Below are 13,363 nucleotides of genomic sequence, written 5' to 3'. Positions count from 1 at the left end.
CAAAAAAAATAAACAAAAAAAACCCAAAACCCTGGTGTTGATCTAATTGCTGACCTTTGCATCTGTAAACAGAAAGCCCTTTTTTTTTAAGTAAACAACTTAGCAAATATGAAACCTGTTCTGCAGGTGATTGAGGATGACACTGTTCATACAAATCAGTTCTTGCAGAAACACAGATTTCTAGATATGTTTAGAGAGAATGCAGGATTTCCATGCCCTCAGAACACTGAAAACCATTTATTCAAAAACATACCACATTACAACCAAGTTAGAACATTTAAAAAAAAAAAAAACAAAAGCTGTGCAAAATTCGACCACATTAGAATCCAAATCCCTTTAAAAGGGATTTGAAAACAACACAAAGCTCCCTTGACTTCCTAAGGACTTCTCAGAAGCCCACAAGCCCACAATGGAAGGCACATTCAGTATTTTAAGTTAATTATATTTCTTGCTTCATCAGGAAACTGCAACACCCTAAATTCAGTTGCCTTGAATGTGTTCATAAACACATCCTGTATTTAAATCAAAACTAATTTATCACAGACTGCTTATAAACAACCAACAGGCATCAGGTGGAGGACACTTTCTTCAGTTTAGCCACGTACATGGGACCCCAGGCTCTGCCTCTCTCTGGGAGAACCAGCAGCTCGTGCTGCTGCATTCCACTGAGAAAAGTGAACTCCTGGGAAACACCTCTGGCCATCCCACTTATATCCACAGGCATCACATTCCTGCACGAGTTCAGGATGAGACTGATCACATCACTGTTTTCTGCCTTGGAGAGGGTGCACGTGGAATAGACCAAGGTCCCACCAGGACGCAGGGCTTTAACAGCAGACCTGCAAAGAAAGGAAAAAAAAACAGGAAAAAGGGAAAGAAATCAGCATCAAAACTGCCATTCTAGTGGGAAAATGTGCAGACTTATAAATCCAGAGTATAAATAAATATGACAAAAATAACATTATGAAAATGTCTTAACTGTATGTAATTGACAGTTCAGGAAATCACCCACATCATTTTGCCTTTCATTTATTATTGTATTCTCAGTTAGCTGAAAGCATTTTTTACACCACAGTGACAAGTACAAAGCAGCATCCATTCAGAATACACATCAAGCATTCCGTGCTCAGCACCGCTGTGAAAATGCTGCAACTGCATACAAAATGGGTTACCTCACATCTAAAAGGGACAGTTAGACACTTGGCAGGATGCTTGTTTGAACCTGCAGTAACAGCCTGAATTAATGCCTGGGCTGCAATTTTAGAAACATTCCTGCTAATTCTGCAACTTATTTAGCAGGTAAGAGGATCTGGTGGCATCACTGAGCCACTGCTTTTCCTCCTCATTTTTAAAGCATCATATATAATTTGTTTATGTGCCCTTCAGTTATTAACCTGTTGACAAATTTTGACTAAACAAAGGCAAAATAATGGCTTAAAGCCTGAGAGCTTCACAACTACTGGTGGATGGTGGGAACAGAGGTTCTTTACCACTCTACCAGTGAAACTGAATTGAAATAAATGCCTATTTCCCATTACAGCAGATCTGCCAAGTCTTTATTCAGACACGTGAAATACAACCTATGAATATAGAAATGAGGTATGCAAGTTATATTCACCTACTCCAAACTGAGAGTAAAGAGAAAACTCAAAAATCTTGCACCACAGAAGAATACTCTTCAAACCTGGTACCACCATATTTCCCAAAGAGAAAGCTACACAAAAGGGTCACTTGCTATTAAAACACTGTCTGAAGATAAATCCCATTAAACCATACATTTTGGTGCCATTTTGGGCTCAAACACTGAATTATAAGCTGGTATACAAACAGATACTACAGGCAAATACCACATTAAATACAACTGTTCTCCCAATAAGATTTCTTTTATTTAAGAGCAAGAAAAATCAGACACTGAATAATCAGAGATTTGTAGATATTACTGACAAAACTGTGCTTACACACTCCCCACAACAGGGAAAAAAATATCCTGGGACAAATAAAAAGAAAAAAAAAAATCTCCTCAAACCAGATGAGGTGAGCAGCCCCCAAAATGCAGAAAGTCTGATTTCAAGTCCAGATAAACAAAGACAATGCCATGGAAATAACAATTCCTCCAGAAACAAGCTGAGGACTTCCCAAAGGTGATAGCTGACCAAAAACAGTTGAGAAAGGAAAGATGAAAATACAAGGGGGGAAAAGATAAGCCATTTTAACAGAATTGACAGAACTTTTTTTGGAAAATAATCAATAAAGAAAAGCTTCAGCTTTGATCCTCTTTGAAAAGCTGATCACAGACCAAAGCTGATCTGAAAGTTCTGTCCAAAATAATACGGGAACACCAGGATAACTGGCTGCTTCAGACAGTGGTAAGACCAGGTGAAAACTCCTGAGAATTATACCAAATCCATTTCTCTTGGGAGCATACACATTGCCTTGCTCAATTTTTGTGTAAGTCCTGGTTATGGTAATCAGCAAGCCAAGTATGTGCTTTACTGAAGTCTATGATTTTTCTCAGTGAAAAAGGATAGAGCTCTCTTAGCTGATGGTGCTCCAAGAAAAGTAAGTGTTTAATGCCTCTGTTGCATCAGTCTTAAGGAAAAAGATGGAGACTGAACATATATAGCCTTAGTGAGAGACCAAGTCAAAGTTCAGCCTAGTAAAGGCAAAACCAGATTACAGTACACTTAGGTAGCCTAAATATTTTCAGTTTAACTGGGCCTCGTGGACTCATATGAGGGTACTCTGAAAATCAAATAAACCTATGAATTAGTTAAAACCAGAAGCTTATCTCTCACCCCTGAGTAGCTTTTGGAAGCCTGCAGAAATGTTTGAGAATGCTCCTGCCACAGGCTGGTAGAACCCAACATTCACACTGCCACCTTGAGACAGTCAAAGAGAGCAGGTGCAAAAAAATTCTGCACTTACCAGCAGCCATTTGAATTGCCAGATATTCATCCTGGCATCTCAACACATTTACTCCTTAGAGGGCTCCAAAAGCAGCAGTTCTGGACCCAAAAGCTGTCCCCACTTCTGTCCAGCTCCTTTCCTCGCTGGCAGCTGCCCATTTAAATAAAAGGGCAGGGCTCATGCTGCTGCTCTTGGCCTGTCTGAGGAACCATAATCTACCCACCTATACAGAATTAACTGCTAAATTAAAGCAAAGCAGGGATGTGCAACCTTCCCTTCTCATGAACACCAAACCAGCAACAGAGCCTGATGCACTGTCTCTTGGCCTCACTCCCATTTGGAGAAATTTAAAATCATTTTTTCCCCCCCATGTGTTGGATGTTGCTTTTTATCTTTCACATTAGAAGTCAAAGAGAACAGAGCTGAAGTCTAAATGGGCTCTCATAAAGCCAAGCTGATCTTCAGATTATTGTCAGAATCCACCTACAGAACTCATTTTTGACACTTCCCCCTGCCAGCTACACCTTTTCCATGCATGCAGGAGTGCCAAGCCCTGAGGGCAGCCAGTAAGCTTGGGAATGTTTTAATGTGACAATTGAGATGTACTTTAAGCAGACCTGAGAATTTTACTCAAAGAAGCAGATAATGGCAACCACCTTCCTACCTCTAAGATAGCATTTAGACATGAAAGAAAATTCTTTTACCATGTGAAGTGGGAAAGGCAAAAGATAGAAAAAGTAGACTTAGCTACAGGTTACAAAGTTGAAAGCCCAGGACACTTGCTAAATGCCCCTTTCTTCCCATATAGAAAGTAAGAACCTCTCGAGACAACATTTTCAAGGGCACAATGCTCCTCCAACTGAGTCCATCAGAGGAAAGAGCAGCACAGGCCTCTGAAGGAAAACCTCATCTCAAAACCCCCCTGTGTCTAAACCTCAACTTGTGAGCCTTCACTGGCCCATGACCCAGAAAGGTCAGCCTGCTCAGCGCAGCCTGTTTTATTTGGAACCTAAACCAGGAATTAAAGCACCTGAAGAGAATTACTTCAGGCAGCAAGGTTAATCAATGTATCTATCCATCTTGTCAAGTGCACCAACAGTTGTTTCAGTGCCTGTGCTCAAAGTCAACGCCCGCCAGCCCTGATCAAGCCCTGGCTTCTGATAAACCTGCAGGGAGCTGCAAAATTCCAAGTGAAGAAATGCTGGGCTCAAAGTCACACAGAGGGACACTGAGCTGGGCTAGCAGAGCCAGGCAGTTTGGTCCTCTCCTCGCCAGCAGCACAGAGATTTCATTCAGGAGAGGATCTGATCATCAGAGAATTGCTCAAACACATTTAAGCAACTTCCTCTCTAACCACTGCAGGGAAAACAAGTTCATCCAAGAGACGGGCTGGAGATGAAGTTTAACTCAGTCCTACTGTAACTACACCATCCAGGAATGAAGATTTCTCTTTCACTAGGAATCCTAATTAGGGACACTTTGCTGAAGGAAAGGATTTTTCCCACTTACAGAAAATGAGACACGATAGGCTTTTTTCAGTCTAACATTCCAGGCGTCTCAAATGACCTTTTAAAAACAGGCAGACGCAAAATTATGCATTTCATACTACAGGTAGCCCCTGCATGTCCAGCCTATCCTCCTGTGCTTGGGTTTATGCTGCATGCCATGGGAAGGGGCAGCATTAATTATGTTAATCATTCGACCATTTTCAGTATTAAAGTGAAAAGATGATACATTTTTAGGGCAATTTTAAACTAACACAACACTTCAACAGTGCCATCTTTTGGCAACTACGACGTATTTCTGCTCAATAGGCAAGATAATGTCTCATCAGAATTAAAAAAAAAAAGCCAGTTCTATTCTTTCTACTGACTTGAAATACCCACACTGCCTTTTACCTCTCACAAGAGTCCAGATACTTTGTGGCAAGACGACGTGCACGTTAAAGATTTTGCTTTTATTTCTTTGAACCTGGATAAAATTATAAAGAAAATCCTTCAGCATCGAAATACCAATTTTTTGAATATTTTGTGATGGGCAGTGACAGTAGTTCAAGCACTCCCTCTGCTCCTAAGTGAACTTTGCTCCTATGAAGAAACATTGCAGCTCAGGAATAACAGGAGAATCATGAAAATCAACTGCCTTTTTCAACACTAAATCAAATTGTAAATAAAAGGAGACACAGGCATCAAAACCCCATCAACTAAACAACCAAAACCCACAAATCAAAAAAAACCAAAAAACAACCCAGTCTGTTCTACCCTAGTCAAAATTTGTCCTGAAAATCCTGATAAGCAACATTTCTATTGCAAATACTTGTAAATTATTCCAAAGCAAAGACCAAACAATCAGCTGGAATTATTGATTTTTCTCCTTTAATGCATGGTGACCACTGGAATTGCTCATCCTGTTCAAACAGGGATATGAGACAGCCCAGAAGGGAAAATGAAAGACCTTTAAAGCCCACTAAAGAGAACTTTGGGGTTAGTGGTTATCCTCACAGCTCATTAAACACATAGAGAAAGGACTAAAGGTGGAATTAAAGCAAAATTTGTGCCTGAATTCAAATACGCGATGCCAAAAAGCTGCTGAGTAACTTATTTTTTTTAGCCATTTAGTTATTTATATATTCAATAAACCTGGCTTTGCAACATATCCTAAGGGACTTGATCCAGAAGTTATTCACAGGGCGCTGCCACGCTTAAAATCAGAAACCATTTATTTTAATATCACCTGATGGAACACCAGGAGCCACAGTAGTGGCCATAGCACTCACTCTTTGAGAAGAAATTCCAACCAGCCAGGTAAAACTCCATCAACCCAATCAAAAGTGTTTTGGGGACTGGCACAGAACAAACACGCACAAAATATTTAGCGTTTGTTAAGACAGAAAGTAGCTAAAGAATCCCATCATCCACACAACCCACAGCAGATTTCTTGGTCCAACAGTTGGAATTCTCAAAAATTCCCAGTGGAGCTAATTGAGAAGATGGTTTTGGGCAATAAAAGGATTAACTGGGCAGCTACAGAGGAGCAAAAGGAAAGATTCCAGGGGAAAGAGCTGAAGATGTGATGAAGCAATTCCCAGCACAATTTACTCCACACAGCAGAAATGGTACAGTGGTGACACAGGCCAAATACATTATTTTATATTTATTAACACGATTTTTGCCTTCACTCTGGAACCACAAAAAAGCCCAGCCCAGCACACAATTCCTCTCCACAATTCAGGGAAAATACAGAGCTGTTTAATTACTCAGAGATGTTGTGTACAGAAGAGTTCCAGCAGTCTGAATGCCTTTGCTGAGTTTACTACATTGTATTATGTTGGATTTCTTTTTCTGCTGAGCCCTAACACAAGTTCCTTTCAGCTGCAGAAACCAGTCTAAGAATAATTACAACATCGGTAACAGTTTAACCACTACGTAATTGGGCATTCAAGCTTAGCCCAAAATTTAATCTTTCTCTGAGAACTGATAAAATTGGTAAATTTGCTTTTGGGAACCACTGTACTTTGTGTTAGCATTTAGCATCAGGAAATAAATGTTCCCTTTTTTTTTTTTTTACTTTGCCATTTGTTTTCTGCACGAACACTCCAAATAATAACAAGATTTGCAGTGTGTTCTTGGATTAGAGCGCCCAGCAGGGATGCTTTGGTTTGGGTACAAGCAATCATTACAATCTCAATTTCTTTCAAATCAGTGATGCCCTCATCGCTTAGAACATTTGCTGTTCAGCATTTATATCACTTATTTACATTTCAGATTTTATGCAAACTGCAGGAGGAAGATTGTTGCACCAGTTTCTTCCAGATCATCATTCTCTGAAGCCTCTGTGTATTTAATTAATTACATTGTATAGCAAACCCAGCTTTTCCCTCCTTAACTTCCCTCTGATGACCCCAGCTTCCTCAGAAACAGATCCATAAAAACAAATTAGAGGTGAAGCATTTCCTTAATTAAGAAGGAGGGAATCTCAAATTTTAGGCTGTTTCTTGACAGAAGTAATAACAGAACTCCACTCTGCATTTCGTTCTTCTCATTTTTATGTTACACTTAATCCTGCTGCTAAACTGAAATAATGCTCAAGCTTCACTTTCACATCACAGGATGGTTTGGGTTGGAAGGGACCTTAAAGATCATCCATTTCCAATCCCCTGCCATGGGCAGGGACACCTTCCACTGTCCCAGCTTGCTCCAAGCCCAATGTCCAGCCTGGCCTTGGACACTGCCAGGGATCCGGGGGCTGCCACAGCTTCTCTGGGCACCCTGTGCCAGGGCCTGCCCACCTCCACAGGGAAGAATTTATTCCTAAAATCCCATCTAAACCCACTCCCTCTCAGCCTGAAGCCATTCCCCTTGTGCTGTCACTCCGTGCTCTTTAATGTATTTCTTACATTACTCCCAGTAGAACTGCTGGGATTCAGCCTTACACTATTTTTGTCTACAGACACAGGAGCCAAGGCCAGGAACACCTGGGAGCACAAAGCACCAGGTCAGCTGCATCAGTGAACCAGAGAGTGCCCTGCACATGAGAGCTGGCTCGTGTAAAAAGCAGTACAGCTGCATTCATGGAAGCTCAGCCCTCCTGAATACTCCTGGAAGTACTGGAGAAGGGATTCAAACTCAACTTTTTATTTATATTTACACACTCTAACCATTAAACAGAGGCTTGAACAGGGAAGCATTCCAGAATTTTAGTTCTAATGCACTTGTCATGAACCATTCAGCTTTTTCTGATCTTGCTTTATAATTTCCTTTTCCCCCTTTCATGTGGGACCTGAGCTGTCTTTAGAACTGGGAATTCATTCTAAAGTGATCAGGTTAAAAGAACAATAACCAGCCAGTGGACAGCTATACTTCAAATATTTTACCTGACAACCCAACCAATAACCCTTACATCCTTTACCAACAACCCTTTTATCCAATAACCCTTATAAACTTTAACTCTTGAAAGTAACCATCCTTTTACTACAATTTATATAGCAAAGGTATTTTGTCTTTACAAATTCTTACTACTGTTGCTAAAGTAAAGAATATATTTTCAACAGAAAGTTCTCTCTCTGTTTAGGAACAATTCAATTAAAACTGACTTGGGCTGACAGAAATGTATTTTTTTTTTTGCTGTCATGAGTTCTCCAGGATTACAATGTGGAATGATTTATGCAAATTCTCAAAAATTTCTCTGCATGATGTATGCTTCCTTTTGCTACGGGTTCACAAATTGGATTTTCTATGTCAGATATTGAAAAGGGAAAACCGAAACAGGTCAGTGTTTTAAATGTGATTGATTTCTTCAAAGGAAATGGATGACATGATGCATTACTGCAATAAGATCCTCATATTTCTGTTATAAATCACAGGCTTCTGCTAGGCCTTTTCCAACTAGAAGTCTTGCAAAACTATCTTGAACTGCAAAGGTAACTTTCCATAAAAATTATCTTTTTTTTTTCTTTTTATTTATAATATGCTATTTTTCCCTCAATTTGCTTTGACAGATGGACTCCAGGCATGACTGTTACTCCACAAATAACATCCAAGTTTAGAAGGTTTTATTGAAAAGTCACTTCTTTTTTCCTCCACGAGAAAAACTATGCAGTTTGAAATGCTTCACAAATGCCAGCCCATGGCTGGTAGCATTAAAATGTGCAATACATGACAGCCTGGCTTTGGATTACTGGGGGGATGTTCTCAAAAATAAACAATCCTCTTTGCCCCACCAAACCTCACATTCTTTTACTTTTTTTACCCTGCCAGTTAGGACTGGGAGCCTTTCTGTGCTACAATCAATCAATCTGGAATACATCTAAACCCATTTTAGCTGCGTCCACCTAAAATACTTTGATTTTACACCAGACTGTTGTGAGTCACCTGCAAATGGACATTTCTGTGAATAAGTGAGTTAAGAAGACCAGGGCCTTGCTGCTGATATCACCCACACAGATTTCCAGACCCACTGGTTATTCCAAACAGCATCACAACCCCATGTTCCTGACATTGTTTTAAGAGGACAAATCCTGGGTTTGTTTATTAAATTTTTCCCCGATGTAATTTTCATTAATTACAGGATGTTCCTTTAACCTTTTGCACTTCTCACCTTAGAAGCTGGAATTGCAGGGAAGACAAGTTTTTCCTTTGCATGAGCCTGAGCACAGCTTGCTGAGGGTCAGCAGAGAAGAGCCAACTTCTGTCATTTGAACAGGGAGCATCAACCAGTACCTAAAGAATTAATAAAATCAAATTTAAAAAAAAAAAAATCTCAGCAGAGATGGTCACTTTTTGAACACCCTGTGCCAAAATATATTCAATTTTCTTTTGCAAATATTAAGAAAATTTTATTTTCCTTTTTGGGGGTGAAATGACCCCATAAAACCCCCATGTTTTTATGGGGTTAGCAGGTGGGGAGATAAAAAATTAGTGCTCTGAAAGTAAGATCTACTTGAGCAGCTCCCTCCTGCTCTCCTAATTACACATCATGCAAAGATTTCAGCTACAAGGTCTTCAGAATTCACTCCCAAGGCTGAATGCCATCATCCAACACAGGAATAAATGCACAGCAAGCTTCGTAAAGTGTTTCCTGAGGCTCTGCAAATCCTGTACATGACTTTAATCCCCTTGATAGGTCAGGTATTTTTGTGGAGGGGGGGGGTAGGGGGGGGGCAGGAAAAAGAAAGAAAATTAAAAAGAAAGAGCATAGGAAGAAGAATCAGAATGCAGAAATGTAATTTTCCAATAAAAATGTTACCTTGTCATACAATTCAGGCTGAAGATCTCCAATCTGTCTACCATCCAGTTTGGAGACCCTTATCAAGTTAATCAAAGGATCTGGGATGAAGGATTCTATTGTCTGCTCCAACCACCTTGACCTCAAATCATCATATTCATTACAGTGAAAATGACCTTAGAAAATTAAGGAAAGAAACAAACAAACAAAAAGAAGTAAACACCCGAAGATAAGTCTTTATAGGAAGTTCTACTGCATTGCCATGACCACCATGGAGTTTACACCTTATGTGCCTGTGTTACTGCACTTTTTAGAATGCTACTGAATTTTTATAAACCTAAATAAATTTCAACATGCTCCTACAGAGCAAACCATAAATATTTACTAGCAAATCCCTTTGTAGCAGTAGACTTCCACAGTAAAACAAACATTAATCATGACCCATATCCAAAGAGTGGGTGCCTTCCCGGGCTCCTTGAGCCACCATCTAAATGAAGTGCATCCCCATATTATTAAACTGCCTTTTAAATAAAGCATCAATTATATAAATAATATTAATATTAAATATTAATAAATAACTACCTTTTAAAGCATCAATTTTCTGTATCTTAAGGTACGTCTTAGCATTCACTGAGGTATATTAATAATCAAAATTCTTCACATCTTCCATCCTTAGCAACAGTTTAGTCTCTTCAAAAGCAGACAGAGGGTAAAGTGTTGGGGTTTTTTTTCCCATAAACCTTCTGAAAGGACAATTCCTACTAAATTCACTTCATTAGCATCACCTCATTCCTCTAGAAGAGGGAGGGAAACCAGTTGTAATCAGATGGTCATAGTAATGGTCTCACAGCAACATCAGGTGCTGTGAAAACTTGGAAACAATTATTACCCAAGCCAGCAAATAAACTTGGAAACAGCAATCCCAGCTTGCTTTAACTCCTTGGCCCAAGATGCTGCTTGCTGCTGCCTTCTAAACACTCTGATCATCTCAGAATCCTACTCCAACCAATTCCTTATCATAAACCTTCTCCCTTTGCCCAGATCTTGCACATTTCATTTCTTATGCTCTGCTTTGCATCAGCACACTTAAATTCACCTGTAATGTTTGCACAGCACTGACAAAAGAGGCAGCAGAAAAAAAAGAATTTAAAATCAAAGCAAAAAAGGACAAGTATTCTAAGATTGCAGATTACTTACACCTCTGTGCCAACAAATTGACAAGGTTTTAAGTAATTTAGAACAGTGGAGAAAAAATACACAGAGCTACCCCCTTTTGCCTGTCACTCTGCAGTAACCTATGTTAAAGTAAGGACTGCATTTTTAATCCACTTTTAGGCAGATTTCACAAAATCCTTGTTAAACAGTATGGAACTAGGTGGAATAAAAACTGCTGTTTGTTTGTCTTCCTCCACCAGCACCTGGTTCCCTCCATTACCTGGACAGGCACACTGCAGGATAGCTACAGATTTGCCCCCTGGTGCAGCACAGAGATCCAGAACATCTTCTCCATCCTCCACCTCCAGGGCCAGCACGGGCAGCAGCGAGGCAGCATTGAGCAGGTAATAGTCCTTCAGCCTGCCAGGCTGGTGTTTCTGGGCAGGGAATCTGCCAGGGGCTGTCCTGGTGTAGCACCTGAAGGCTGCTGGGAGGTAGGGCAGAGCTGCTGGGAAGGCAGGCTGGTATCCCTGCTCAGCCAGGCTGCTCTCCAGGCCAGGGCTCTGGCTGAACCTGTTCAGCAGCAGGGCGTGCTGCCAGCACCACGGAGAGGTCAGCACATCCCTAGGGTGAAAAAAGGAAAAGCCTCTCCATAACCAATCCAATAACACACTCTAAGAAGCCTTTACTTACAATCTCACCACTGGATAATTCTTGTGTAATCAGAAATTAATCATTGTGGTTAGAAAAATACGCAGGAAAATTATTTTAATAGGAAATCAAGCCATTGTTTTTTCTAATTGTTGCAATTAAAACACTAATTTCTTCTGAAACAAGACATTCTCCATCTTTCTTATTTTATGTAGAAAGTACAAATGATGAAGCATAATGCTCTTCCTGGCTATAAAGTACTTCCCTAGGGACAAAGAATAATTGTACCATTAGCTGTAAACAACAAAAATAATCACACATGCATTGACTTTACAATGCTCATTCCAGCCAACACTAAAATGCTGTTTTTACAAGTGTTCTTTTTTACATTTTATGTTCTGCAAATACTGGGCCAGTAAGACTTAAACCAACAGAAGACAGACAGCAATGGTATTTGATGGAAACATGCTTATTTGTATTTCAGTTTGTTCTTTCAGGCCTTTCTCACATGGATTTCCCCAACTTTCTGTTCAAATTTCTATCAGTAATTTTTCATCTAATCTCAAAAAATTATATTCCTCAGGAGTATGCCTAAAGCAGAAAAACACATTGATCCAAGCAGAGAAATTCTAAGTTGCTTCAATCAAACTAATGCTATGCATCTATGCTTTTTGCTTTTTAACAATGAAGTTCTTTAGCAGCTGTGTGATCAAGACCCAAATTAAGCAACAGCCTTTGCCATACCTGTCATTATTAATTCAATTCCTGATCTCTCCCATTCCTTCCATCTCCCCAAAGCCACAGACCTGACACTGCTCCATGCATCCCCCAGTTCTGCCGTGTACTGCTTCTCAAAGTGCTCCAGAACCACCTGACAGATCCGCTTCTGGAGCTTCCCTTTCGTTTCCTTTCCCAGCTTCGGAGAAAGCAAGGAAAAAAGAGTAGTAGTAAAGCCGAAGTAAACCCTCTCTAGTTCTCACTAGAATGAATAAAAATCATTTTACCAATTACATCAATTTGGTATCAGTGATATCGGAATGGTCAAGTATCAAGAGCACATCTCTATGTGACAAGATGCAATAGACATTTCAGAGGGCAAGGGAGCCAAGCTAGAGCACACCTTTCCTCCCTGCTCAGCAGGTTAATAAACACCCCTCCACATCCAGAGCTGAGAACCCAGTGCTTCCTGGGACGCGGATGGAATTTAATGTAGGAAAGGAAGGGAAAGCGCCTCTGGTTCCTAAGCAAACCCCAAGGGTAAAGGGTGAATTTCCCTCCCTCGGGGCATGCAGCAGGCACCGGGTCCCACCGAACTCGCCCAGGGATGGGCCGGCAATGGGGGACGGCCATGGGGGACGGCCATGCTGTCTCCATGCCGGAGCAGCTGCCCACAGGAGTGGCACAGACCCAGGGCACAGACCAGGACACTCTGATCGCTGTGGAGAAGGGACGCGGCCGCGCAAAGCCCCGGGCGGGCTCGCTCGGCCCGCGCAGGAAGCGGCCGCGGCTCCACCGCGCTTCCGGCCCCGGCTCGCCCGGCTCCAGCCCCAAGCCCAACCCCATTCCCGGCCCCAGCTCTAGCCCCGGCCCCAGCTCACCTGCCCCAGGTCCTGCCCGGCCCGGCCCGGCCCCAAGGCGGCCCCAGCGCGGCGGGCGAGCGGCAGCGCCGGGCCCCGCATGGCCCGAGCTGCCCTTGGCGGGGCGGGGCGGCCCGGCCCCCGCTCCTGCTCCCGCCCTGCTTCCCGAGGTGCACGGCTGGGAACGAGAGGTTTCCGCGGCACTACAGAACGGCAAGCGGTGGGAACGGACCTTAAAGATCAGCCGGTCCCAACCCCCTCGGCCAGGGGTGGGGACACACGGCGCTAGAGGATGCTCAAGCCCCCGTCGAGCCCGCTGCGAACACTGCCATGGCTGAGGCATCCCACAA

The 13,363-nt window shown here is 41.8% G+C and overlaps 1 protein-coding gene across 1 annotated transcript; it reads right to left on the bottom strand.

Moving 5' to 3' along the window:
* Positions 1–546: 546 nt before the first annotated feature.
* On the bottom strand, positions 547–13,115 carry NSUN3 (NOP2/Sun RNA methyltransferase 3). The gene is made up of 6 exons (XM_062511238.1): positions 13,035–13,115; positions 12,243–12,352; positions 11,066–11,409; positions 9,652–9,806; positions 9,004–9,125; positions 547–839 (listed from the first exon to the last, which is right to left on the bottom strand). Exons 1-6 carry the CDS (start codon positions 13,113–13,115, stop codon positions 569–571), a joined length of 1,083 nt encoding a protein of 360 aa, XP_062367222.1. The 3' UTR covers positions 547–568.
* Between the last annotated feature and the right edge of the window lie 248 nt (positions 13,116–13,363).

The sequence above is a fragment of the Cinclus cinclus genome, chromosome 2 (assembly GCF_963662255.1).
Source record: "Cinclus cinclus chromosome 2, bCinCin1.1, whole genome shotgun sequence".
Classification (NCBI taxonomy): domain Eukaryota; kingdom Metazoa; phylum Chordata; class Aves; order Passeriformes; family Cinclidae; genus Cinclus; species Cinclus cinclus.
The sequence above is the reverse complement of the archived record's forward strand: the minus strand, read 5'-3'. Positions and strand labels throughout refer to the sequence as shown.